The sequence below is a fragment of the Oscarella lobularis genome, chromosome 1 (assembly GCF_947507565.1).
Source record: "Oscarella lobularis chromosome 1, ooOscLobu1.1, whole genome shotgun sequence".
NCBI lineage: Eukaryota > Metazoa > Porifera > Homoscleromorpha > Homosclerophorida > Oscarellidae > Oscarella > Oscarella lobularis.
In genome coordinates, this window is record NC_089175.1 from 2907223 (window position 1) to 2932698 (window position 25476).

The window sequence follows — 25476 nt, forward strand, 5'->3', positions numbered from 1 at the left end:
CTCCTTTTACCAGTGGTGAGTCTTTGTAAAAAGATTGATTGCGTTTACCATGTAAACGATTCAGACGGCAGCAGTGTTTTCAATTTCGATACTCCTAAGTCTCTCTCTGTAGAAAGTAAGCATCAATTTGCGTCTATGCCTCTATGAGTCTTTATTCTATATCACTGAGGAGTCTCCTTCTTCTGCCTTTTCTGGTGCTCCTGGTAAGTACCGTGCGAGAAGCGAAAGGCGCGTCCTGCGGAATCTTATGCATAAACGTTTGTAACAAAGTGGGGTTTTCTGCGCTCTCTCACGCCCCGCTCTGCTTCAACCAGATTTACTGATCAATGTCTATTTGTAAACGCGCCTTCGTCTTTTTAGTTTCTAGAGTTGTGGCAGGCGTCCTCGTACCTGTGTTCATCATACTTGTTGCCGTCTTGGTCTGCTATCGGTACAGGAAAGCAATAAAAGAAAAACTGAAAAACTGCAAGAGGACTCTGACGGAAGAAACATCACAGAGGCAGCGAGGTCAATTTTGTGCGCTAATCTGCGAAAATGTATTTATTTATTTGTTATTTATTTATTGTTTAGACACAATTTCAAGGCCAAATGCGTCGCCTTTTGAACGCAAAGAGTTAGCAAACATGGACAACAGGATCGACGAGGTGGAGGGCAACGTAGAAGACATGAAGGACGGCCTACAAAACGTGAGTGGCAGGCTACACGTAATTGAAAGAAGGTTAGATCTAGAGCAGAATGAATACTCTAAAGAGACTGCTCTATAGTCTACTAGCCAGCTACTGGTATGGTCGATTGTTCTTGCAATTATCAGACTTACAGATCGATAAAAAGATATACAGTACAGATCGATAAGTTTTGTTACACGTACGTTACGCCGCCCAGCCGCCCCTCCCTCCGCCGGCCAACGGCTCGAGCCGAGAGATCGATGAGCTCCATGCCAAACGAATCGCATCTCTGCAGAGGAGCAATGAGGGAAGGAACGCCACAAAGGTGAATTTATACCTAGATATGTAAATTTTATTTATTTAATATTGATTAGAAGTCGCTCCAGTGTCAGTAAGTTTCCTTCACCTGAAATGCAATTGTCTAAAATTATGGTTGGCGTGGAGGACAAATTGAAAGATGAAATAGTTGAAAAATGTCAATTTGAATGGAAGAAAAAGGCAACATCTACAGTAAATGCACAAAGAGATATCGAGGGCTCTAGAGAGACTTCCTGATAGACTCTGGTGAGAGCCCTTGCTTCGATGAACGCTGTGTCTAGAGTCACGGTACCGTGACTCAAGTCTCACGGCTTGGAGTCACGGTAATTTTGTAGTTAAGAGCATGTGATATCACCTCCTACGCAAGGTGGTCGCGGTAGCTCAACGGGCAGGGGGGGGGTGCTGAGCAGGGCGCTGGGGATGCATGAACCACGGGGCACGTGACGGGTCGTGGGTTCGAATCCCGAAGCGTGATCGTTTTTTTCTTTTTTTTTCTTCTTTCTTTTTTTTCTCTGTACCTAAACGGCGATATACGATCACCCGCGACTGTGGCTTAACCGCCCGTAGCATGGTGGTTCCAGGGGGGCGAAGCCCCCCTCTGCGACCTATGCTCATTGGGGCGGTTAAGCCCGGAGCGGGGCCGCCACCGATACCAGTAAGGTTTAGGGTTAGGGTTGGGTTAGGTACATGAAAAAAACGCTTTCTAAGCTCTCTAGGTTAGGTCCATTCTCTATAGTGCGCTAAACGATTTCTTCCCCTCGGTTACCGTGCGCTACCTGTTACAGTTACGGTGAGTTACTTTACCGTGACTCTAGCCACAGCGTTCAATGAAAGTCGTCACGTGACCTCGAGTCGCGCATCCCCCTACTCATCCTCTACTCATCCCCCTCTCTTACTTGTATTACAGCGAAGTCATGGAAGACGCGACGGCGGAAGGCGAAGCGAAGACCGAAGAACGGTCGGACGATCTTTCAGCTTTGGGACTCGGCTACGGAATAAACGGATTGAATCCAACCAATCTTCTATCCGTCGTAGTTCGCCCGGTACGTCTCTCGACCCAAACCAAAGGATCGCCCGTAGTCGTCCACGAAGTTTTCTCAGAAGTAGGATACTCGTCCTTTGTGAACAAGACCTACTCGATGTCGAGGTTCACCGATCGCCTAAAGGCGTCCCTTTCAGGCGGCACGCCTAGCGCCATTAGCCTGAACCTGGGCGCGAACTACGGCCGAAAAAATTACCGCGAACAACGCCGAACAGAAGTCGGATGCCAGTACGTGGGCAGAGAGTACCGCTTTCAAATTCCCTCCGACGCGATCGCATCCCCAACGAAGACGGAAGTCGAATCGCTGATCTACAACGCGCTAGGACAGCGAGAATTCGGCGAAGTCGACCCGAAAGAAATCGAAGAAGCGTGCATGGTCGTTTTGAAAGAACGCCTTTACGGCGCAACTCACTTCGTCTCGGCGGTGAAATTAGGAGCGAAGATCTACGAAGACGTCACTAGGGACGACGCGAAGGATTCCAAGTCGGGCGGCGCGAACGTCGGCGTCGGCGCCGCGCTGTTCGGCGGCAGCAAAATCGGTTTCTCCTTCACGAAAGATAAAGTCAACAAAGCGATGCAACAACATAGTCGAATGCGAATCATTGCCGGTCCGTCGTTTTTGAAAAAATTCAAATTCAAATCATCGGAGCAGAAGGACGACTCGCGGCAAGAAAACGAACCGCATAGCGAAATTCTCTGCGTCGATCGCAAAGACGAAGCCGTTATATCGCGTTTAGTTTTGCCGGTCAGCTGTCTCATACGCGACTACGCGACTCGCGAAGCGATGAATAGGGTCGGGCGGAGATTTTTGGAGGAGAGCATGTGGTCGATTCCGCCTCTACTGGATCGGCCTCTGCTTCTAACCGTCGGATGCGTGGAAGACACCAACTACTATTTGTCTCTCGACGACGATCTGTCCGTCGTTCTGACGCATAGGAGAGAAAAGGCGACTCCCGTTTGTCTCGAGATTGCGCCGGTGAAGCGCTTTTGTCTGAGTCGACCGGCTAGACCCCGCGACTGGGCCTCCAAAACCAACGTCGCCTTTCACATATTTTTTGTTAAAGGAGGACGAAAGTATTACATGGGAATGTCCTCTTCGATGCCGGAGTTAGCCGCGCCGCGGGCGACGTCCACTCCAGCACGCGCGCCTAGGTCGACAGCGCGTTCGGTACTGAGGGCCGTATTTGTGATGTGTTTTTTATAGGCAAGATGAACGTAGCGCCTTTCAGTCGATGTTTCACGCTGATCCGTCTATGTCAGAATCCGCGCCGCCGCCGCCGCCGCCGCCGCCGCATTCTTCCGAGAGTAGTAATATTCAACTAGCAGAGCATGACGAAGTTCCACCGACATTGCAAACATCTCGGTTTGTCCAGTCATTCATATGTACTGTATATATATATCATTATGTAGGTTTTTTTTAGCAATTTGCTTCAAGCGCTGTTTGTGGCTCCTTCCACAGAATCCACGCCATCACCGCCACTTTTTCCACAGGCAGAAAGTGTATTAGGGTAAGTCTATTTATGTTGCTCGTGCCTTATAAAAAGTATTCTCTTATTTTTGTCTATTCCAAGGGAGACTGCCGTGTTTCCAGACGAGAAACGGTACATAGGCAGGCTTGTTGTCAAGTCTTCGTGGATCGGTCAAGATCAAGAAAGATGCCGATTTTATCTCCACAATCCTTGCTCTGGTCTCCCGACGATCTCTTTGCTGTCCTGGTTGTTCCCCTCCCTTTTGTGTCTCCACATCAAAACGGGCATTTTCACGGAGTCTGTCTTTGCACTGGTGACAATGCTAGGGAAGAAGCCAGATAGAGAGGTAAGAGTTAGAGACGTAAGTAGAGTTCTTGATAGTTTCTTTATGTAGCTTGACTTTCAAAAAGTCTCGGCGTACTTTTTAAAAGCGTCCGTCGTGTCTGAAAGCGTTTCTCCCATGGAGTGTACCGAAGCAGAAGCGCAAGACTATCAACGGTTCTGCCAATACTATCTTAAGAACGTTACAACAGAAGAGTTCAAAGCAGCATACGCCATCCCAAGAAGTGATACGATTGGTGGTTCTCGCGGTGGTGGCAGTTCAGTTCGTGAAGTCTCAGGGTCACATCAATAGTCTGTCTGCTTCCGGTAGATAGCACCGTAGAGCACGTGCGCTGCTACGACCTAAACTGCGTGTAAGTTCTGAAATTTAGTAGCAACAGATTTTTGTAGACAGTACTTTACCACGGATCTTAGATCACTGTGTTGGATACGTCTGTACGTGACCGTAAGTTTGTAGAACACGTGCGAGCTACCTCTTTGATCGCCCCTAAGAATAACGCAGGTACGACGCTCTTCGTCTAGTTTTGTAGACAGAGAATTACGCCTAGTGCACTTTGAAACTACTCTAGTTCTGTATTTTCAGAGGTGTTGATCTGGTTACAGTGTCTTCTGGTTACAGTGTCTATAGACCCCTTGCAGGCACGCGACCAATTAGACGGTGACACGCCTACTGGAGGACAACCGGGACTTGCCAAACGCATAAAAGAGCCCGAAACTCTACTTTCCTTCCCTATTACAGAGCTGCCCTGACAAGATCAGAGAGTACTCGTCTATACGAAGAAAAAGGGCAACTCGCGAAAGGCGTCGATCCTTCGCAAAGCCATTACGCGAGTGGGCGGATAACATCGACAAGTGGCCGGCGATTACAGGGACGTATTCGATCATAGCGCCAAGCTCATACACGAGTGAGGTCTTCCTGAATTACCGAAATATCAAGTGCTACCAGCGATTTCTTTCGAAATGCGTCGGATCGTTGTTTGACACGCCTGTCGCTGAAAATCGCCGTCGAATCGTTGCAGTAAAGGTAGGCTAATACGTTTCGTGTCATCTATGGGCTTTGTGCTAGTTTTGTGAGTATTACTCTGGCGGAAAACTTGAAAAAAAAATGTCTGAGAACCTCAGGCTGCAGTATCCGTGGACTCATTCTGGAGTATTTTTGCAAGTTTTCCGCCAGAATGGTACTCACAAAGTCCCTAGATGACACGAAAACGAATTAGCCTACTTTTACTGCAATGATTCGGAGGCGATTTTCAGCGACAGACGTGTCAAACAACGATCCGACCCATTTCGAAAGAAATCGCTTGTAGCAGTTGATATTTCGGTAATTCAGGAAGACCTCACTCGTGTATGAGCTTGGCGCTATGATCGAATACGTCCCTGTAATCGCCGGCCACTTGTCGATGTTATCCGCCCACTCGCGTAATGGCTTTGCGAAGGATCGACGCCTTTCGCGAGTTGCCCTTTTTCTTCGTATAGACGAGTACTCTCTGATCTTGTCACGGCAGCTCTGTAATTGGGAAGGAAAGTAGTGTTTCGGGCCGTTTTATGCGTGTGACAAGTCCCGGTTGTACTCCAGCACGTGAGCTATCGTTGACTCCCACGCCAACTGCAAGGGGTCTATTGGTTGTGCCGTAGATTACAGAGTACCGGTATAGTGCTTTATCTCTTTTCAGGTCTCTCTTTTTCAATTTTGATGGGAAAAAATTGCTACAGTAGGCTATGACAGGAAATGTGAAAGACGTGACCGGACCTGACGGGACCTGACGGACCAGACTTGCGGAAGGCGGAGCGATGGCCGAAGAACGGTCGGACGATTCGGATCGGTCGAACGATCTTTCAACTTTTGGACTCGGCTACGGAATAAACGGATCGAATCCAAATAATCTTCTATACGTCGTTGTTCGCCCGGTTCGACGTCCGCTTTTGAGCCCCTCGAACAAAACCGGAGGATCGCCCGTAGTCGTTGACGAAGTTTTTTCCGAAGTAGGATGCTCGTCCTTTGTGAACGAGACCTACTCAAAGTCGAAGTTCACCGATCGTCTGGCATCGTCTCTTTCAGGCGGCACACCTAGCGCCATTAACCTGAACATGGGCGCGAACTACGGAAGAACCCGTTATCGAGAACAACGCAGAATAGAAGTCGGATGCCAGTACGTGGGCAGAGAGTATCGCCTTCAAATTCCCTCCGACGCATTCGCATCCCCAACGAAGACGGAAGTCGAATCGCTGATATACAACGAACTAGGACAGAGAGAATTCAGCGAAGTCGACCCGAAAGAAATCGAAGAAGCGTGCATGGTCGTTTTGAAGGAGTGCCTTTACGGCGCAACTCACTTCGTCTCGGCGGTGAAACTGGGAGCGAAGATCTACGAAGACGTCACGACGAACGAAGCGAAGGATTTGAAGTCGGGCGGCGCGAACGTCGGCGCCGGCGCCGCGCTGTTCGGCGGCAGCAAAATCGGTTTCTCCTTCGCGAAGGACAAAATCGACAAAGCGATGCAAAAGCATAGTCGAGTTCGAGTCATCGCCGGTCCGTCGTTTTTGAAAAAACTCAAATCGTTAGTACAGAAGAAAGAGAAGAAAAGCGAACCGCGTAACGAAATTCTTGCCGTTGAACGGGAAGACGAAGCCGTTATATCGCGCTTCGTTTTGCCTATCAGTTCTCTCATACGCAACTACGCAGCGCGAGAAGCGATGAACAGAGCCTGTAGGGAATTTTTGGATGAGAGCATCTGCTCGGCGCCTCCTCTACTGGATCGGCCTCTGCTTCTAAGCGTCGGACGCGTGAAAGGCTCCAACTACTATTTTTCTCTCGACGACGATCTGTCTGTCGTTCTGACGCATAAGAGAGAAAAAGCGACTCCCGTTTATCTCGATATTGCGCCGGTGAAGCGCTTTTGTCTGAGTCGACCGGCTATACCCTCCGACTGGGCCTCCAAAACCAACGTCGCCTTTCGCATATCGTTTATTAGAGGAGGACGAAAGTATTACATGGGAATGTCTTCTTCGATGCCGGCGTTAGCCGCGCCGCGGGCGACGTCCACTCCAGCACGCGCGCCTAGGTTCACAGTGCGTTCAGTACTGAGGCCCATATTTGTAATGTGTTTTTTATAGATCTAGCACGCAAGATCGACGTCGCACCTTTCCGTTGACGTTGCTCGCTGATTCGTCTATGTCAGAATCTGCGCCGCCGCCGCATTCTTCCGAGAGTGGTAATATTCAACGTGCAGAGCATGAAGAAGTTCCACCGACATTGCAAACATCTCGGTTTGTCCAGTCGTACATATGTACTGTATATATCATTATGTAGAGTTTTTTCCTGGTGTAGCAATTTGCTTCAAGCGCTATTTGTGGCTCCTTCCTTAGAATCCACACCATCACCGCCACTTTTTCCACAGGCAGATAGTGTATTAGGGTATGTCTATTTATGTTGCTCGTACCTTATAAAAGTATTCTCTTATTTTGTCTATCCTAAGGGAGGCTGCCGTGCTTCCAGACGAGAAACGGTGCATAGGCAGGCTTGTTGTCAAGTCTTCGTGGGTCGGTCAAGATCAAGAAAGATGCCGATTTTATGTCCACAGTCCTTGTGATGGTCTTCCGACGATTCCTTTGCTGTCTTGGTTGTCGACCTCCCTTTTGTGTCTTCACATCCAAACGGGCATTTTCACGCAGTCCGTCTTTCCACTGGTGACAGTGCTCGGGAGGAAGCCAAATAGAAAGGTAAGAATTAGAGACGTAAGTAGAGTTCTCGATCAGTTTCTTTATGTAGTTTAACTTTCAAAAAGTCTCAGCGTACTTTTTAAAATCCGTCGTGTCTGAAAGCGTTTCTCCCGTGGAGTGTACCGAAGCAGAAGTACAAGACTATCAACGGTTCTGCCAATACTATGTTCAGAACGTTACAACAGAAGAGTTCAAAGCAGCAGACGCCACCCCAAGAAGTGATACGATTGATGGTTCTCGCGGTGGTGGCAGTTCAGTTCGTGAAGTTTCAGGGTCACATCAATAGTGCTGCTACGACCCATGCAAACTGTGTGTAAGTTCTGAAATTTAGTAGCAACAGATGTTACCGCCTTTCTTTCTTTCTTTTGTAGACAGTACTTTACTGTGTTTGATACGTCTACGTGACCGTAATTTTGTAGAGTGCAAGAAATTTGTAGACAATACTTTGCTGTATTGGCTATCTCTGGTATTGGTCGCTGTATTGCCACTGTAGTCTACGTGACCGTAAGTTTGTCGAACACGTGCGAGTGCAAGAAACACTGCCTTTGCGATCGCCCCCAAGCATGAATAACGCAGGTACGACGCTCTTCGCTTAGTTTTGAAGCATGAAGAAGCGTTCTTTGTGCTTTCACGCCGTTGCGGAGTCGCGTGAACTGGTGTTTAGTCGTACACTGTATCCTTCGAAAACACTTTAGAGCCGAGTTTTGCAACGTGTTAGAGAAAGCGTACGCTTGTCAAACGCAATCGTTGCTTGATAAGCGATGTTCCTTGGCCGAGAAAGAGCTCTAAAACCCTGAATGCTTTTCGCTCCGCCTCCAAATTTGTAGCGATCTCCGCAACTCCGCAAATTCACTATTTAGTGCACGTCTGACGGCGCAAAGTGCCAAGAACGATGCCAATGCATCGTTTAGGACTGTTGGATAAGCAATCCAAAATTGAGCACAACTGAGCGCAGTGAACTATAGCTCACGGTTTTTGGCGTGTTGGCTCGCCTCTTGGTTTCTTTATTTTTACGTACAAAACAGTGGGGATTGATTGTTAATTTGACTTCGTGGTGTCGAATTGACTTCAAACGGTAAATTTCGGCCAATATTTGGCACTTTTTGTAGATATCGATATCAAGACGTGACCGGAAATAAGAAGATATCCACAGTGAAGGTGATTGTCGTTCCAATGGCACTACATGGGCTCCAATTCATTTTCTTCTCTTTTTTCTGAAGTAGAAGCAGACGAAGAGGTAGACCGCGGTCCCAACGTCCTCGGCAAGACGGGCCGGCCCAAGTTGCGGGGCCGCGGGGCTTGCAACTTAATTATAAGTTGCAGCTCTATAAACTGCTTGTACGCCTCCTTTTGGTATGAGGCCATAACGTCTAAAAGGCCTACGTCTCCTGGGCAGGCCTATACCAACCGCTGAAGCGGTTGTGCGGCCCCGAGAAGAAAAACTGCCCAATTTTCATGGCGTGCATCTCCACTGGAGGCTATCGTTCTTGTTGGTAGTCTCCATAGGAGAACGACGCCTAGAAGAAGAAATGTGCCTGTATGCATCTCACTTTGTGTGAGATGGCTGCAGGCACACATAGCTGTGGGGACTGCAGTCTCAGTCCCACTGCTTCACCTGCTGACAACGGCGGGTGAAGCAGCAGCGCAGAAACACTGATAGGAAGACCGTTTTTTAGTTTGTATTTCAATAAAAATTTGAACATAGTTTCCCCTACTTTATGTGCAGATGATGATGCGCGCGCCTGGCTCTGGAAACTCGCGCGCGCGTAATGCAGACCTAGACCCGGACTCTCCTCCTCCTCCCGCGCGCGCTCAGGTCAATAGCCTACCCAAGCGCGCGCGGAAGAGTCTGGATCCACGCGCGCGCGAGTTCCCCTTGTCACGTCTGCTTTTGTCTCCATACCCTGGAGATCAAAAGCTGCACTACATCATGCAAGACACGCAAAACTGACATGCAAAACTGTTCTCTTCTCTTCTTCAAGGCGTCTCTTCTTCCTTGCCAGCGTCTTCACTTCCGTTCCGCCTAAAAAAAGATAGGACTGAATTCAGCTATTCTGCACGAATAAACAGCTCACGGGTTTACGGCAAAAAACCACGAAGAATGTACACATACTCAGGGTTCTGGAAAATTGTCCAAGACACTTTTATGAATCGTCTAAGGCAAAATTGTCTTGGACCATTTTCAAAACTGTCTTGGACCATATTTAAAACCATTTTAAAAATTGTCTTGAACGTTCGAACGGGAAGAAGGCAAAGGCATAGGGAGAAGGCAAAAGGCATGGGGAGAAGGCAAAAGGCATAGGGAGAAGGCAAAAGGCATGGGGAGAAGGCAAAGGCATAGGGAAAAGGCAAAAGGCATAGGGAGAAGGCAAAAGGCATAGGGAGAAGGCAAAAGGCATAGGGAGAAGGCAAAGGGCATAGGAGAAGGCAAAAGGCATAGGGAGAAGGCAAAAGGCATAGGGAGAAGGCAAAGGGCATAGGAGAAGGCAAAAGGCATAGGGAGAAGGCAAAAGGCATGGGGAGAAGGCAAAAGGCATACTGTAAGAGAAGGCAAAAGGCAAAAGGCATGGGGAGAAGGCAAAAGGCATAGGGAGAAGGCAAAAGGTAAAGGGAGAAGAAAAGGCAAAAGGTAAAGGGAGAAGGCAAAAAGTAAAGGCAGAAGGCAAAAGGTAAAGGGAGAAGGCAAAAGGTAAAGGCAGAAGGAAAAAGGTAAAAGGAGAAGGCAGAAGGTAAAGGGAGAAGAAAAGGCAAAAGGTAAAGGGGGAAGGCAAAAGGTAAAGGGAGAAGGCAAAAGGCATACTGTAGGAGAAGGCAAAGGGCATAGCAGAAGGCAAAAGGCATAGGGAGAAGGCAAAGGGCATACGAGAAGGCAAAAGGCATAGGGAGAAGGCAAAAGGCATAGGGAGAAGGCAAAGGCATAGGGAAAAGGCAAAAGGCATAGGGAGAAGGCAAAAGGCATAGGGAGAAGGCAAAGGGCATAGGAGAAGGCAAAAGGCATAGGGAGAAGGCAAAAGGCATAGGGAGAAGGCAAAGGGCATAGGAGAAGGCAAAAGGCATAGGGAGAAGGCAAAAGGCATGGGGAGAAGGCAAAAGGCATACTGTAAGAGAAGGCAAAAGGCAAAAGGCATGGGGAGAAGGCAAAAGGCATAGGGAGAAGGCAAAAGGTAAAGGGAGAAGGCAAAAGGTAAAGGCAGAAGGCAAAAGGTAAAGGGAGAAGAGAAGGCAAAAGGTAAAGAGGGAGAAGGCAAAAGGTAAAGGCAGAAGGAAAAAGGTAAAGGGGGAAGGCAAAAGGTAAAGGCAGAAGGCAAAAGGTAAAGGGAGAAGGCAAAAGGTAAAGGGAGAAGGCAAAAGGTAAAGGGAGAAGGCAAAAGGTAAAGGCAGAAGGAAAAAGGTAAAGGGGGAAGGCAAAAGGTAAAGGCAGAAGGAAAAAGGTAAAGGCAGAAGGCAAAAAGGTAAAGGGAGAAGGCAAAAGGTAAAGGGAGAAGGAAAAAGGTAAAGGGAGAAGGCAAAAGGTAAAGGGAGAAGGAAAAAGGTAAAGGGAGAAGGCAAAAGGTAAAGGGAGAAGGCAAAAGGTAAAGGGAGAAGGCAAAAGGTAAAGGGAGAAGGCAAAAGGTAAAGGGAGAAGGCAAAAGGTAAAGGCAGAAGGAAAAAGGTAAAGGGGGAAGGCAAAAGGTAAAGGCAGAAGGCAAAAGGTAAAGGCAGAAGGCAAAAAGGTAAAGGGAGAAGGCAAAAGGTAAAGGGAGAAGGAAAAAGGTAAAGGGAGAAGGCAAAAGGTAAAGGGAGAAGGAAAAAGGTAAAGGGAGAAGGAAAAAGGTAAAGGCAGAAGGCAAAAGGTAAAGGGGGAAGGTAAAGGCAGAAGGCAAAAGGGAGAAGGCAAAAGGTAAAGGGAGAAGGCAAAAGGTAAAGGCAGAAGGCAAAAGGTAAAGGGAGAAGGCAAAAGGTAAAGGCAGAAGGCAAAAGGTAAAGGGAGAAGGCAAAAGGTAAAGGGAGAAAAAAGAAAACTAATCATTTCTTTCGCGCGAGGGGCGAGCGAGATGAACGACGCACGCGCAAAAAGAAAATCACTGCTTACCCGGAATGGCGCTTTCCTTCCACAACTTTCGTCCTCTACTGAAATCGTTCGCGTGCTGCACGCGTCGTCGTCGTCTTCGTCTCTTCGGAGCGATGCGAAGTGCGAGTGGAATCGCACGGCGTAGCGAAGACGTCGACGAAGGGGACCCGATCGTGCGACGAATGGTCGACGGAATATTCGATCGGCAAACGAGTCGTCTGGCAGAGGCGATAACGCTCGGTGAGTGAGCCGGTTGAAACGCGAGAGAGAACCCCTTCGCGCGAGCCCACGCCCACCTTCTTAGTCGAATCTTCGCATCCGGTCAAGAGAAAACGTGGTCAGTTGATCGCTTCGGCGATTTCTTCGCGTCTAAAACGGGACGAAAAGATGCGTTCGTTTCGGATCGGTCTCACTGGACCGCCAGGAGCCGGAAAATCGACCTTTATCGAGATGTTCGGCTCGTTTTTGTCGGCGCGTGGACAGCGGCTTGCTGTGCTGGTGCGTGCGCAGTGCTCGTGACGTCACGAGGACTTTGATTGTAGCTTTTAGGCCGTCGATCCTAGTTCTTCAACCACTGGAGGATCTCTATTGGGTGATCGGACGCGGATGCCGCAGCTTTCGCGCGATCCCAACGCCTACATTCGTCCATCGCCGTCTTCTGGCACTTTGGGTACGTCATCGGTGACGCGCGTTACCATAGTATTTTCTGAATCTAATGAATTGATTTAATAAGGGGGAGTAACTCGATGTACCTCTGAGACGATTTTACTATGCGAAGGAGCTGGATATGACGTAGTCCTCGTCGAAACCGTAGGCGTTGGTCAATCTGAATTCATTGTCTCGGATATGGTCGACATGTTTATATTAATTGTCCCACCTGCTTCCGGTGATGAACTACAGGTATATATTGTGTAGAAATTTTTTGTTGACTAACGTCTTTTTTAGGGTCTAAAACGGGGTGTTATTGAACTTATTGATTTGGTATTGGTTAATAAGGCAGATGGCGATTTGATGCCGGCAGCTCGAAGAATGAAAGCCGAATACACCAGTGCTTTGAAGTTGCTACGCAAACGATCATCCGTTTGGCATCCCGAAGTACTGATGGTGTCATCACTTGATAGTAAGTATGGTGACGAAGTGTGGAAAGTTGCACGCGATTTCAAGAAGAAAATGGAGGTAAACCACTTGCCTACTTCACTTGATTTTCATGTGCTAGATGTTCTTTAGGAATCAGGTGAGCTGTACTTGAAGCGGAGCGATCAGCAGAAAGCATGTATGTGGAACTACATCAGAAATGATATAATGACTAGGTAAGTGGGCATACTGGATACCTTTGCAAATTCTGTGACCTGGATATTTAGTTTTCGGCGTCATCCAGCTATTCAAAGTAGCATTCATCATTATGAAAGATTAGTGACCAGCGGTGAGACGACGCCAAGCGCTGCAGCTGATGAACTGCTAGAGCTATTCATAAAAAATACTAAATAATAGACAACAAATTGCTGCCAATAAATTTTTCCAAGTGACATAAATTAACCAAGCTATGTGGTAGACAGTGCAAGCTTTAGTTATCACCTAGGGCCTGCAGTACTGTACTAGTGATTTATTTTGTCGTCTGCATTAAATTCCCTTACCTGATTAAAGTTTCGTTTTGACATATTGACTGGTACTTGTCATGAATTTTTGAAGATATTTACTTCCTAGACACAAAAGTAATAAAATGAAAACGTAAAAACTACTGCCTTCCAGACCAGTACATGAAGCATGCGTACGAATCCAACTGCAGACGCATTCCTATATATGATAAAAAAAGGTAAACTACGCAGTACTAAGCAGGCGACACAATAAACCACAGCAGCAAACCAAAGCACGGAGGAGGGAGGGGTAGGCAACTACATATTGATAAGGTTCCAATTCAATCGCTTTTCATCAGATCATCCAAATCCTTGTCGGCAATAGCGAAAACCTCTGCTGCCGTTTGCTTTAAACCTTCTTGCAAAAGAGCCTGGCAGAGGCTAGCAACCGTTGCAGCTTGGGAATCTATATCTTTCCATTTGGATAGCATATTCATAGCCTGGAGTCGTTTATTATTCTGGTTGTTTGCGTTTACTTCTCGGATAATTTCTATGGGAACCTTCAGTAGTCTGGCTATGTAATTCCAAACGTCAGAAATGTGTCTTGAAAGAACGGCCAACTCAGCCTCTGTAGGATTTCTTTTCAAGACTGTAATAAAGAAAATTTAAAACAGAAGAAAGGAATGAGACAAATTACTTTCAGTCAATTTTGCTTTCTTGGATTCTTGTTCAAACTGCAAAAAATTCACTTTTCGATTGTTTTACTAGACAAATGAGATTGTTATACCTGAGGAAGTCTGCACCACAAGTCAATTCTGCACCGATGTTCTTTGGTAATCCCGCCTCCACTTCTATACAAGAGATCGACGCATTTTTGGTCAAGGCCATGCTTCCAGTTCTCCAGAACCAAGAAATCATTGGTGGGCAATTCATTACCCTTCTGCGTTACAACGCACTTAGCCACTTGGTAAGAGATATCCAATTTCAATCCTCTCATGCCTCGCTGCTTCACAGACTCTAGATTGGTCAAGATCAAGTCTCTGGCACTCGAGGCTCGATCTTTCACTGCATCCTTTGCGTCTTCAGGATCGCCGTCTGCATTCAACGACCCAATTAGGCAAGCACCGCGATCATAGTAGAGCAATTCGAGCACGAGACTGTTTCCCAGTCGAAAAACGCACCGATCACGGCTGAGCACAAAGTTCTCAGTGTAGATTCGAGCGAGGCGCGTCACAAGTCGAAGGAATATTGTCTCGGGTATCGTTTGAACATCTTTAGGAAAAACGACGATAGGAGGCGGAAATGGCTCGGTGGGGTCATATTTCTCCCAGAACGACGGTCCCTCCAGCTTCTTTTGAATCATACATGGAATCATAACTGCCTGAGACGACTGCTCCGACTGAGGCGGCTCACAAATTATGTCGAGCACTTTGAGAACCTCGAGAACGGTTCCTTGATCTTTTGGCTCAACGTTAGCATTGATCAGCATATCAGATATTAGCTCCTCACTGAATGCTCCGGTTTCAGTCAGCTTGCGCCATTGGCGCCTGTACTTAGCCTTCGTGGGTTCCTTAGCAGTTACAAACGCACCCACAGCGCTAATGAGCCACCTGGTATCAACAATGACTCGTTCAGTGAGACCAGGAACGTTCCAAAAGTAAAATATAACGCCAATTTCGTGGAGAAATTTTAGAGCTAACAGAGCTTCTTCTTTGCTCTTGATTTTGCATCGTTCAGCAAGTTTAATAGCTGTTTTGACGCTTATAATTTTTCCCATTTTCCACGTAACGAGAAAAATTTCAAAACGCGCCCAAGCTACAGGCATAGGATGCGTTTTGTTTTTTTCTGACCAGTATTGCGAAGATGCTTCATCAAGTTTGCTTCCAATTGCCTTCACGCCTTCACAGCGAGAGTTGGCACTTTGGCCTGACTTGGTATTGTCAATTGGAAAAAACCACCAGGGCGCGTCATCTGGTCTGACAATGTGATCTTCACATTTCAGGTTTCTAATTAGCTTGTCCAGCTCTTCATTTTGAGTTTTCAGAAAGTCTTCACAGTTTGGAATTTTTCTCACCTTGTCCATGTGAGTGGCCCCAATCAGAATAGGCGGGTACTTGACGCCCAGGTAGTCGCCAAGATATGGAGAAGAGACATCAGATGGGTGAGAAATGCAAATCGATGTAAACCAATGACGAGGAAAATCGCGATTATACAGAAGGCTTGACAGGGTCAGAGAAACATCTTGCAAGTGTGTGTTGCCTCGAAATGACGACTTTGCCAGATCACCGAGAGGTATGCTGATGTCAATGACCAACAAATAAGCGCAGACTGTGTAGAGTGACTCAGTTGGCATTAGTGCAGCGTGAGTTGTGAGATACGTTTCTTGGCCGCCCAAGTCCCAGAGTAATTTTGTGCTTACTTCATAATTTTCAAGACTCGTAAGGGCTTCGTTTGATTTCAGATAATCAACAACCATCTGGTGCTGCTTCTCAGTAAGCTTTTCCTCTTTGGTTATTAGGTCAATGTAGTCCAATTCCTATTGTATAAAAATGATAAACAGGCGTTTGACGTAAAGACGTCGTTCTTACTGCTACATCACAACTTTCATGCCGTTCACTTTGAGCGTCTTTGTTATGAGACGCCTGCAATTCCCATTCCCAAGCATTAACCTGCACATCCCTGACTCAGAGCCTGGCATTTCTTCAAGAAAATGTACTTGCCTTTTTTCGTTTTTCCGACTCCGTTACCTCAAAAGAAGGAGTGGCAGCCTCTCCATAAATCACCTAAACCAAAATAGATTTATTTATTTACTTCAACGTAACTACTGTATTATCAATCTCACTGTCTCTTCTCTTTTTCTGCTTATCACGTATCCTGCTGCAAAGTACTGGTCTAAATATTGACCTTCGTGAACCTCGTGTGCTGCCCATGCAACATGCCCTTTTCTTCCTTCTGCTGCCGTTACGGCGACGTCAATTGCAATACCATCAGTGCTGGGATTGGCGGGTTTGAAAGGACGATCCAAAAGAGAGTCAATAAAGCAAGACTTGCCAGCACCGTCTTTTCCAACAACCATCAAGCGATATCGATTGACTGGAATTGATCCAGAAGAAAGAGCTTTAGTGTAGACGCTCTGATCCTCACGTGAAATAATTGGGCTGGGCATGAAAGGGTAATCTATGAAGTTCAACACTGATTGCTGACATGATATACAACAATAGATCATTTTGATTACTCTGTGCTTGATAAGCGTTACTGAACTGCTGCCGCTGCGGAAACGGCTGGTAGTAAAACTGCTGCTGCTGCTGCTGCTGCTGCTGCTGCTGCTGCTGCTGCTGCTGCTGCTGCTGCTGCTGCTGCTGCTGCTGCTGCTGCTGCTGCTGCTGCTGCTGCTGCTGCTGCTGCTTCTGCTTCTGCTTCTGCTGCAGCTGCTGGTAGTAGAAGTGCTTCTGCTGCTGCTGCTTCTGCTGCTTTGCTGTAAATGAGAAACGGACGTGGTTTCATTTGCAAGTCATGCACCCCACCCCGTTTTTGACAAACTTCACCTCGGTTTCCCATTATGTTCAGCCGTTCTAAAACTTTTTGTACGGTCGCGATGTACTCATTCTACAGAAATCGATCGAAAAGCGAGGGCGTGGTTATCAGGTTTTCTTTTTTCTACTGCTTTTCGGCATTTGTTGTATATCTCGATTTCAAGCGATTCTCCCGTGCCCGGAAACAAGGCTCCCTGACTGCGCCCATTTACGAGAACTTGGTCTCTACGCAAAGTTTCTGTAGAGATGGAACTCGCAACTCGCGAACGACTCACAGTCTTCGACGAACCGTCTCTCGTAGATCAGGGCGTATGGAGTCTGTGGACGACGAAGGATTCATTGCGTTTCCGTGTGGACGACGCTGTTACATCATGAACATGCGCACACTGCCATTTTAATTCCCCGAACACCAGGGCAGTGCTCGTGACGTCACGAAGACTTTGATTGTAGCTTTCAGGCCGTCGATCCTAGTTCGTCAACCACTGGAGGATCTCTATTGCGCGGATGCCGCAGCTTTCGCGCGATCCCAACGCCTACATTCGTCCACGGATTATACCGGGATAGGTAATTCGTCCATCGCCGTCTTCTGGCACGTCACCACAGTATTTCTGAATCTAATGAATTGTTTAATTAATAAGGGGGAGTAACTCGATGTACCTCTGAGACGATTTTACTATGCGAAGGAGCTGGATATGACGTAGTCCTCGTCGAAACCGTAGGCGTTGGTCAATCTGAATTCATTGTCTCAGATATGGTTGACATGTTTATATTGATTGTCCCACCTGCTTCCGGTGATGAACTACAGGTAAAAATCATGTGGAAATGTTTTGTCAACTGACGTCTTTTTTAGGGTCTAAAACGGGGTGTTATTGAACTTATTGATTTGGTATTGGTTAATAAGGCAGATGGCGATTTGATGCCGGCAGCTCGAAGAATGAAAGCCGAATACACCAGTGCTTTGAAATTGCTACGCAAACGATCATCCGCTTGGCATCCCGAAGTACTGATGGTGTCATCACTTGATAGTAAGTATGGTGACAAAGTGTGGAAAGTTGCACGCAATTTCAAGAAGAAAATGGAGGTAGAGGTCTTGTCCACTTCATTTGATTGTTCATGTGCTAGTTGTTCTTTAGGAATCGGGTGAGCTGTACTTGAAGCGGAGCGATCAGCAGAAAGCGTGTATGTGGAACTACATCAGAAATGATATAATGACTAGGTAAGTGGGCATACTGGATACCTTTGCAATTCTGTGACCTGAAAAATGAGATTTCGGCATCATCCAGCTATTCAAAGTAGCATTCATCATTATGAAAGATTCGTGACCAGCGGTGACATGACGCCAAGCGCTGCAGCTGATGAACTACTAGAAGTATTCATAAAGAATACTAATACTAAATAATAGACAACAAATTGCTTGCAAATAAATTTTAAGAGCAAATTCTGTTAACTGATGTTAATTAACTACGCCGTGTAGTGAACAGTGTGAACTATAGGGCCTACGGTCGTCTGTGATTTATTTTATTGTCTGCATTAAATCCGCTCACCTGATATTACAGGCCCTGGATTGAATTTCGTTTTGACATATTGACTGTTCATAGCGGTAACTACCTTTTCATGAATTATTTGAAGATATTTTACTTTCTAGACACAAAAGTAATTAATGAAAACGTAAAAACGACTGTTTTCCAGTAATGAAGCATGCATACCATATCCAACCAGCAGAAGCATTCCTAGAAAGATAAAAAGTCAAACTACGCAGTACTAAGCAGGCGACACAATAAACCACAATAGAAAACCAAAGCACAGAAGACAGAGGTAGGAAGCTACATAAGGTTTCGATTCAATCGCTTTTCATCAAATCTTGCAAATCGTCGTCGGCAACAGTAAAAACTTCCGCTGCCGTTTGCTTTAGACCTTCCTGCAGAAGAGCGCGGCAGAGACGAGCCACCGTTGCAGCTCGCGAATTCATATCTTTCCATTTGGAGAGCATGTTCATTGCCTGGTCCCTTTTATTACTTTGATTGTTTGCATTCACTTCCCTGACAATTCCTATGGGAAGCTCCAGTCGTCCGGCTACGTACATCCAGACGTCGCAAATCTGTTGTGAGAGATTAATAAGCTCAATGTCCGTGGGATTTCTTTCCAAGGCTGCAATAAGAAAACTTTTGACTGTATAATAAGACTGAGGAAGGCACTCGTACTTTCAGAGAGCTTTGCTTTCGTAGAATTTTGGTCAAACTACAAACAGAACATTCAATTTTAATTCTTGCTCACATTAGACGTATTTTATACCTGAGGAAGTCCGCACCACAAGTCAATTCTGCCTCGATGTTCTTTTGTGATCCCGCCTCCGCTTCTATACAAAAGATCGACGCACTTTTGGTCAAGACTATACTTCCTGTTCTCCAGAACCAAGAAACTATTGCCGGGCAATTCATTACCCTTCTGCGTTACAACGCACTTAGCCACTTGGTAAGAGATATCCAATTTCAATCCTCTCATGCCTCGCTGCTTCACAGACTCCAGATTTCTCAAGACAAAGCCTCTGGTGTCTGAGGCTCGATCTTTCACTGCATCCTTTGCGTCGTCTGGATCGCCGTCTGCATTCAGCGACGCAATTAGGCAATCACCGCGATTGTAGTAGAGCATTTCGAGCACGAGACTGTTTCCCAGTCGAAAAACGCACCGATCGCGACTGAGCACGAAGTTATCGGTGTAGACTCGAGCGAGACGCGTCACAAGTCGAAAGAATATAGTCTCAGGTATTGCTTGGACATCTTTAGGAAAAACGATGATAGGAGGCGGAAATGGCTCGGTGGGGTCATATTTCTCCCAGAACGACGGTCCCTCCAGCTTCTTTTGAATCATACACGGAATCATAACTGCCTGCGAAGACAGCTCTGACTGAGGCGGCTCACAGATGATGTCAAGCACTTTGAGAACCTCGAGAACGGTTCCTTGGTCTTTTGGCTCGACGTTAGCATTGATTAGCATATCAGATATTAGCTCCTCGCCGAATTCTCCAGATTGGGTTAGCCTGCGCCACGGACGCTTGTACTTAGCCTTTTTTGGCTCCTTAGCCGTTACAAACGCTCCCACGGCGCTGATAAGCCACTTCGTATCGACAATGACTCGCTCACTGAGACCAGGAACGTTCCAAAAATAGAATATAACGCCAAGTTCGTGGAGAAATTTCAGAGCTAACAGAGCTTCTTCTTCCGTTTTGATTTTGCATCGTTCAGCGAGTTTAATGGCTGTTTTAACACTTATAATTTTCCCCATTTTCCACGTAACGAGGAAAATTTCAAAACGTGCCCAAGCTACAGGCATAGGATGCGTTTGGTTTTTTTCTGACCAGTATTGCATAGAGGCGCCGTCGAGTTTGCTTCCGATAGCCTTGACACCTTCACAACGAGGGTTGTCCCCTTGACCTGATTTGGTATTGTCAATTGAGAAAAACCACCTATCAGCGTCATCTGGTCTGACAATGTGATCTTCACATTTCAGATTGCGAATTAGCTTGTCCAGCTCCTCATTTTGAGTTTTTAGGAACTCTTCACAGTTTGGCATTTTTCTCACTTTGTCCATGTGAGTGGCCCCGATCAGAATAGGTGGGTACTTGACGCCCAGATCTTCGCCGAGATATGGAGAAGTGACATCAGATGGGTGAGAAATGCAAATCGATGTAAACCAGTGACGGGGAAAGTCACGATTATATAGAAGGCTTGACAATGTTAAAGAAAGATCTTGTGACTGCGTGTTGCCTCGAAATGACGACTTTGCCAGATCACCGAGAGGTATGCTAATGTCGATGGCCAGCAAATAAGCACAGACTGTGTAGAGTGACTCAGTTGGCATTAATGCAGCGTGAGTTGTGAGATACGTTTCTTGGCCACCCAAGTCCCAGAGTAATTTTGTACTTACTTCATAATTTTCAAGACTTGAAAGGGCTTCGTTTGATTCAAAATAATCAGCAACCATCTGGTGCTGTTTTTCCGTGAGCTTTTCCTCGTTGGTTATGTGGTCAATGTATTCTAATTCCTATTATATAAAAACAATAAACGGGCGTTTGACATACAGACGCCATTCTTACTGCGACATCGCAACTTTCGCGTTGTTCAATGAAATTTCTCTCACACTTATCAATTTCAGTTTGAGGGTCTTTGTCTTGAGATTCCTGCACTCCCCGTTTAACCTACACATCACTGACTCAGATCCTAGTATTTCTCCAAGAAAAAATGCACGTGCCTTTTCTCGTTCTTCAAACTCCGTTACAGCATAAAAAGTAGTACAAGCCTCTCCAAGTATATTCTAAACCAAAATTTATACATGTACATGGAATTATTTATTTATTTATTTCAACGTAACTAAAATTAAGTGTACAGTATTATCAATCTTACTGTCTCTTCTCTCTTTCTGGTTATCACGTATCCTGCTGCAAAGTACTGGTCTAAATATTGGCCTTCATGAACCTCATGTGCTGCCCATGCATCGTGCCCTTTTTTCCCTTCTGCTGCCGTTACGGCGACCTCAATTGCAATACCATCAGTGCTAGGATTGACAGGTTTGAAAGGACGATCCAAAAGAGAGTTGATAAAGCAGGACTTTCCAGCACCGTCTTTGCCGACAACCATCAAGCGATATCGATTGACTGGAATTGATCCAGAAGCGAGGGCTTTAGTGTAGACGCTCTGATCCTCGCGTGAAGAAATGGGTCCAAGGTAATCTATGAAGTTGGAATTAACACTGATCACTTACACGATATAATTATTCACCGTCAGCAAAAAAGTTCCGATGGGAGCTGCCGAACCGATAGACAGCGCGCATCATCTTTCGTGCGACAAATTGAAGTTCGCTGCGTCGTTTGAGAATGCTCACAAACCTATCAAACGAGGTCTCTCCTCTTCGCGGTAAAATGTCCACAAAGAGACGACGCGTTGCTGCAGGAGAACTCCAACTCATAGCTCGATACTCCTTCTCGGTGATAAGTCCATCGGCCAAAAGATCGTCACGGATACGCATCGGCTCCACAAGAAACAGTGAAGGAACATCTCGTACTACATGCCACTTTTCAGCGTTATCTAGGTAATACAAAGAATGGGGACCGGACAGGGAGAAGAGCGCCCCGCGGTCAGCACTCATTGTGAAATCAGACATCGAGCGATCACAGGGACTCCCTGCCTGGACTAGGGCTCCACACTGGGCTGGGCCGGCTCCACAAGGCCTAGCGCGCGCTCACGCGTTTGGGATGCCCAGGCTCCACAGGAAACAGAGAAAGGACATGTTGCCCATGCAACAGAAAAAATCTGCAAACTTTTTGGCAGTGCATGTGGTCAGATGCATCTATCCTCTGCCGGCCTGATTGATAGCCTGTGACAGAGGACGTAGAGCTGCACTGCATAATCATTGATGCAGTTGAGTTGTAACGCACGCAGCACACATTCATTGGGTGGTCCGCTATTTTAGGTCATTCATATGTTCTGCATTCAATCATCACTCGTGACGCCTATAGCCTGTACGCGGTGCAGCACTTTAGCTTCAGCACGCTCGATCAGCCAGCACCGGCAGTAAGTTCTGAACTGTGTCGAGTTCAAGTGGGTGTCTAAAGAAATCACCAGCCGGGCGCTGCTCTGCTGACGGAGTAGAGCTGAGTGGTAATTTTATTTGCCCAAAGGTTTCTTCTGCTCGCGCGCCGTTTATAGTCCGTATATTTTCCACGTGACCGTGCATGCAGCTACACGTCCAACTAAAGAGAGTCACCTTAGTCACCTTCTGAGCGCGGGGCGGAGTGGGAACCCCAGGCTCCCTCGCATCGGTCTCACATTTCATTATGTCCATGTATAGTTGCATGCCGTGATGTACAAAAGACAGTCTTCTTTTTAGTTAGGCGGGCTTAAAAACTGATGAATTCAGCATGAAAGTTATTTTATGAATTGCTAAATAATCTAATGAACCAAAAACGTTGACGGAGTCGTCATTAATATATGACCCGGAGAGAGAGTCCCCATTATGCAAGTCCCCGGGGATTCCCGGAGTCCCCTGCGATTTGAAATACAGAACAGAACGAACCAACCAACTTGAAGCATCAACAAACGTTTTGTGTGAGGTGACAGTTGTCGCTCGCATTCTTAATTAATTCCAAACTTCTGTACTTGGACTGATCGTACCACAGTCGCAGGCGCAATAGCGTTATTTAATTAAACGTTGCGTTTTTTTCAGTCAGAAGTTTCAGTGATCAGAGTTACATGGAACAAACGCAGAAACTTGAAAGTAAAACTTTGGCTACCGTGGCAATACCGGCTTCGTGCGGCTGGGCAAGGAAGTCCTCCGCCGCCATCTTTCCACATCATACATCCTGCCAGTCAGCTTTAAATAACAAAAGCAGCAAGCGTGACACCGTGCTAGCAATGCTGTTGGCCTTGACAATCTTCTACAGAGGCAACTCGACGTCCGCCGTGAGAAATGAATCAAATGCTAGTATTCCATCTCCAGGTGCTTAGTTTTTTGCATAATTAAGATGAATGGGACAAGACTAAGCTTAGGTTTCACACTAGATTCTTGTTTTGACGAAATAGACGCATTCTACATGGTGTGTCTTACTGTACATATTTGTATAATTATGACAAAATATTTTCCATATAATTGCTTGTAGGAACTTAGCAGATTGAGTCGTCTCAGTGAAGCTGAAAGAAAACGCGGCGACAAGTTAGAGTTTAAGCTAAAACAAAAAGAAGTTATAATAAACGAACTGATGACACCAGTAAAAGATGCGACTGACATTGAAATGCTCAAACAGCTTGAATTGGAGGTAAAACTTGCTATCGGTATATGCGCCTCAGTCACAGCATCTTGTAACAAATCTTTTAAACGGGACAGAGAATTATTACTCGTGACTTGACGCAACGTATTGAGGAGATCACTGCAGAAAGAGACCAAGTTGAGCAGCAATTTAAGCTCTTAAAGCACGGAATGATGAATTCAATGACACTGTTTCGTACGCTGTTGAACGAGTTTGTGGCAGTATGTCTTCAGCTCCCTTGCGCAGCTAAAGGAAGTCAACTCTATAGAGGGTTTGAAGAATTTCAAACGAAAACCGACGAACTGATTACAGAGATGAAAGTCGCTGTTCAGTCCGCTCTCTATGTTGCTAGAAACGACGAGACAACAAAAGACCTAGTATCAGAAGACGAAGAAGACTTCGGTAAGAGAATCTTTGCCTGTCCAAATTAGCATTTCCAGCTATTGCAGACATTGAGAACATAAATGAAAAGACGGCAAAAGAAATACTTGTTCGATACAAACGGAAGAAGGGCAACGCCGCAAAAGCAACTAATAAGAAAATTATAGATAATTTGCGCCGCGTGAGAGAGGTACTAATAGTACACAGTAAGAGATATCCACACTTCACCTTACGTCTAGATGTCTCTGAAAGTCAAGAGCACAGAAGAGAAGCTTGCACACGTACTGGCAGAAAAACAAATGGAAAAAGATGACAGGCTGCAAGAAATCGCTCGACTTCGTCGCGCGTTGAAAGAGCGCGATAGTCTGTGGGAAGATAGTCACACAAAAGTCGCCGAATCTATGAGAATATTCGTAGAACAACTTCAGACAACGATCGAAGAGCTGTACAATGAGAAGGAGCAGATGGAGAGACAAATAGCAGAATTGACGGAAAAACACACTGAACTTCAACAAGGAAATCAATCGTTGACTGCAGAGGTAAGCAGGCTAGAAAGCGAAGCCTCAAACGAGGCTAGAAGAGCAGTGAAAGAACAACTGGAAGAGTTGACTAATCGAAACGAAGAACTAAAGACTCTAAACAGCAAACTTACGCGCGCAGCAAAAGCGGGTCGTGAAGGCGAATCCGAAGAAAATGCGACATTGAGGAAAAAACTCGAGGCCCTGCAAAAAGACGTAAGTGATTCTTTAATTGTACCTGCATATATGAAATTTAGAGACTTGAATGATACTTCCATGCAGTGGGAAGCGAAGACGATAGAGAACAGCAAGCTCAGACAAGAGAACGCCACGATGAAAGCCGCTCAAAGGAAGAGCCCCCAGGTATATAGGCCAAACCACATGTCGTTGCTAAACTCTTCCCGCGTCGGGGTGCAGGAATTTCGACCCTCACAACATCTAACACAGCGTAGTGGAAACAGTTCCTTACACGAACTCATGGCCCAGTCTTTACCTTACGGAATTGGCTCCGGGTCTCTGCTTAACGATGGAGCGACGGGAACGAGTCTTCCCGGTCTCGGTCGCGAGTTTCCGCAAGGAGGAGGACCGAGGAGTGTCGCGTCGACGCGCCAGTCGCAAGGCCAGTTGATGCAGTGTCTGAAGTGCTCCGAACGTTTTCCCGTCGCCGAGGTCGAAGACTACGAAAGACACGTGAGAAAATGCTACAACATCCAATCGAAATAGTGCGACCCTATATACCCCAGCACGCGATACAGTATAGGCCAAAAAAAACGGAACGCCGAATATGAGTGACTAGCGTAGCATTCGATCCGCTAGCCAAAGCAAATATGTTCTAGAGAAACGTCGACATGGTGCAGTTCACTAGTACGTGTCAAGTCATATCCAATTTTAGGCGTGACTAACCTCTAAGACATCTATGATCTCAGCTGAATTACAGATATTTCAGATATTTCGTCATCATCATTGGAACAGTTAGTTGCTAGCCATACATGTACAGTAGTATTAGAATATGGCATAGAATAAAATGTATATGTCTACTGTGTATTGCGCTCACCTTTGAAATT

General features: G+C 46.3%; 6 protein-coding genes and 1 long non-coding RNA gene across 19 annotated transcripts; 4 read left to right on the top strand and 3 right to left on the bottom strand.

Moving 5' to 3' along the window:
* Nucleotides 1-1851: 1851 nt before the first annotated feature.
* Nucleotides 1852-8034, top strand: LOC136199499 (uncharacterized). Of its 12 annotated transcripts, none has more exons than XR_010673080.1 (8): nucleotides 1852-3177; nucleotides 3230-3388; nucleotides 3447-3533; nucleotides 3597-3840; nucleotides 3889-4189; nucleotides 4251-4338; nucleotides 4406-4454; nucleotides 5450-5631. XR_010673080.1 is itself a non-coding variant. In XM_065989705.1 (7 exons), the coding sequence occupies exons 2-6, from the start codon at nucleotides 5628-5630 to the stop codon at nucleotides 7840-7842; spliced, it is 1992 nt and encodes a 663-aa protein (XP_065845777.1). In that variant the 5' UTR covers nucleotides 4131-4454; nucleotides 5450-5627; the 3' UTR covers nucleotides 7843-7869; nucleotides 7928-8034. The 12 variants fall into 12 exon arrangements, 6 of the variants coding, with proteins under 6 accessions (XP_065845775.1, XP_065845777.1, XP_065845780.1 ...); XR_010673078.1 differs by having other exon boundaries at nucleotides 4420-4454; XR_010673079.1 differs by having other exon boundaries at nucleotides 3889-4338.
* A 1185-nt stretch (nucleotides 8035-9219) lies between these two features.
* LOC136199502 (uncharacterized) lies at nucleotides 9220-12230 on the bottom strand. The gene is made up of 4 exons (XR_010673081.1): nucleotides 12048-12230; nucleotides 11904-11976; nucleotides 11629-11825; nucleotides 9220-9579 (listed from the first exon to the last, which is right to left on the bottom strand). It is a non-coding gene; the product is annotated as an uncharacterized lncRNA (long non-coding RNA).
* Nucleotides 11609-13339, top strand: LOC136199500 (methylmalonic aciduria type A homolog, mitochondrial-like). 2 transcript variants are annotated; one of them, XM_065989710.1, is made up of 7 exons: nucleotides 11609-11847; nucleotides 11912-12105; nucleotides 12157-12277; nucleotides 12341-12507; nucleotides 12553-12783; nucleotides 12835-12917; nucleotides 12969-13339. In XM_065989710.1, the coding sequence occupies exons 1-7, from the start codon at nucleotides 11634-11636 to the stop codon at nucleotides 13093-13095; spliced, it is 1137 nt and encodes a 378-aa protein (XP_065845782.1). In that variant the 5' UTR covers nucleotides 11609-11633; the 3' UTR covers nucleotides 13096-13339. The 2 variants fall into 2 exon arrangements, with proteins under 2 accessions (XP_065845782.1, XP_065845783.1); XM_065989711.1 differs by having other exon boundaries at nucleotides 12986-13339.
* LOC136199497 (uncharacterized) lies at nucleotides 13278-17076 on the bottom strand. Its single transcript, XM_065989701.1, has 10 exons — nucleotides 16990-17076; nucleotides 16843-16939; nucleotides 16727-16787; nucleotides 16417-16656; nucleotides 16024-16358; nucleotides 15902-15964; nucleotides 15770-15850; nucleotides 13969-15717; nucleotides 13879-13915; nucleotides 13278-13830 (listed from the first exon to the last, which is right to left on the bottom strand). Exons 1-10 carry the CDS (start codon nucleotides 17052-17054, stop codon nucleotides 13523-13525), a joined length of 3036 nt encoding a protein of 1011 aa, XP_065845773.1. The 5' UTR covers nucleotides 17055-17076; the 3' UTR covers nucleotides 13278-13522.
* Nucleotides 17077-17193: 117 nt separating this feature from the next.
* Nucleotides 17194-18178, top strand: LOC136199501 (methylmalonic aciduria type A homolog, mitochondrial-like). The gene is made up of 5 exons (XM_065989712.1): nucleotides 17194-17278; nucleotides 17353-17519; nucleotides 17565-17795; nucleotides 17848-17930; nucleotides 17981-18178. The coding sequence occupies exons 2-5, from the start codon at nucleotides 17466-17468 to the stop codon at nucleotides 18111-18113; spliced, it is 501 nt and encodes a 166-aa protein (XP_065845784.1). The 5' UTR covers nucleotides 17194-17278; nucleotides 17353-17465; the 3' UTR covers nucleotides 18114-18178.
* A 179-nt stretch (nucleotides 18179-18357) lies between these two features.
* On the bottom strand, nucleotides 18358-21923 carry LOC136199498 (uncharacterized). Its single transcript, XM_065989702.1, has 7 exons — nucleotides 21490-21923; nucleotides 21115-21440; nucleotides 20963-21025; nucleotides 20808-20909; nucleotides 19007-20755; nucleotides 18916-18952; nucleotides 18358-18862 (listed from the first exon to the last, which is right to left on the bottom strand). The coding sequence occupies exons 1-7, from the start codon at nucleotides 21869-21871 to the stop codon at nucleotides 18555-18557; spliced, it is 2967 nt and encodes a 988-aa protein (XP_065845774.1). The 5' UTR covers nucleotides 21872-21923; the 3' UTR covers nucleotides 18358-18554.
* Nucleotides 21924-22982: 1059 nt separating this feature from the next.
* Nucleotides 22983-25454, top strand: LOC136190789 (putative leucine-rich repeat-containing protein DDB_G0290503). The gene is made up of 8 exons (XM_065979058.1): nucleotides 22983-23206; nucleotides 23269-23303; nucleotides 23367-23522; nucleotides 23591-23915; nucleotides 23963-24084; nucleotides 24134-24628; nucleotides 24695-24775; nucleotides 24830-25454. The coding sequence occupies exons 1-8, from the start codon at nucleotides 23122-23124 to the stop codon at nucleotides 25133-25135; spliced, it is 1605 nt and encodes a 534-aa protein (XP_065835130.1). The 5' UTR covers nucleotides 22983-23121; the 3' UTR covers nucleotides 25136-25454.
* The last annotated feature ends 22 nt before the right edge of the window (nucleotides 25455-25476 follow it).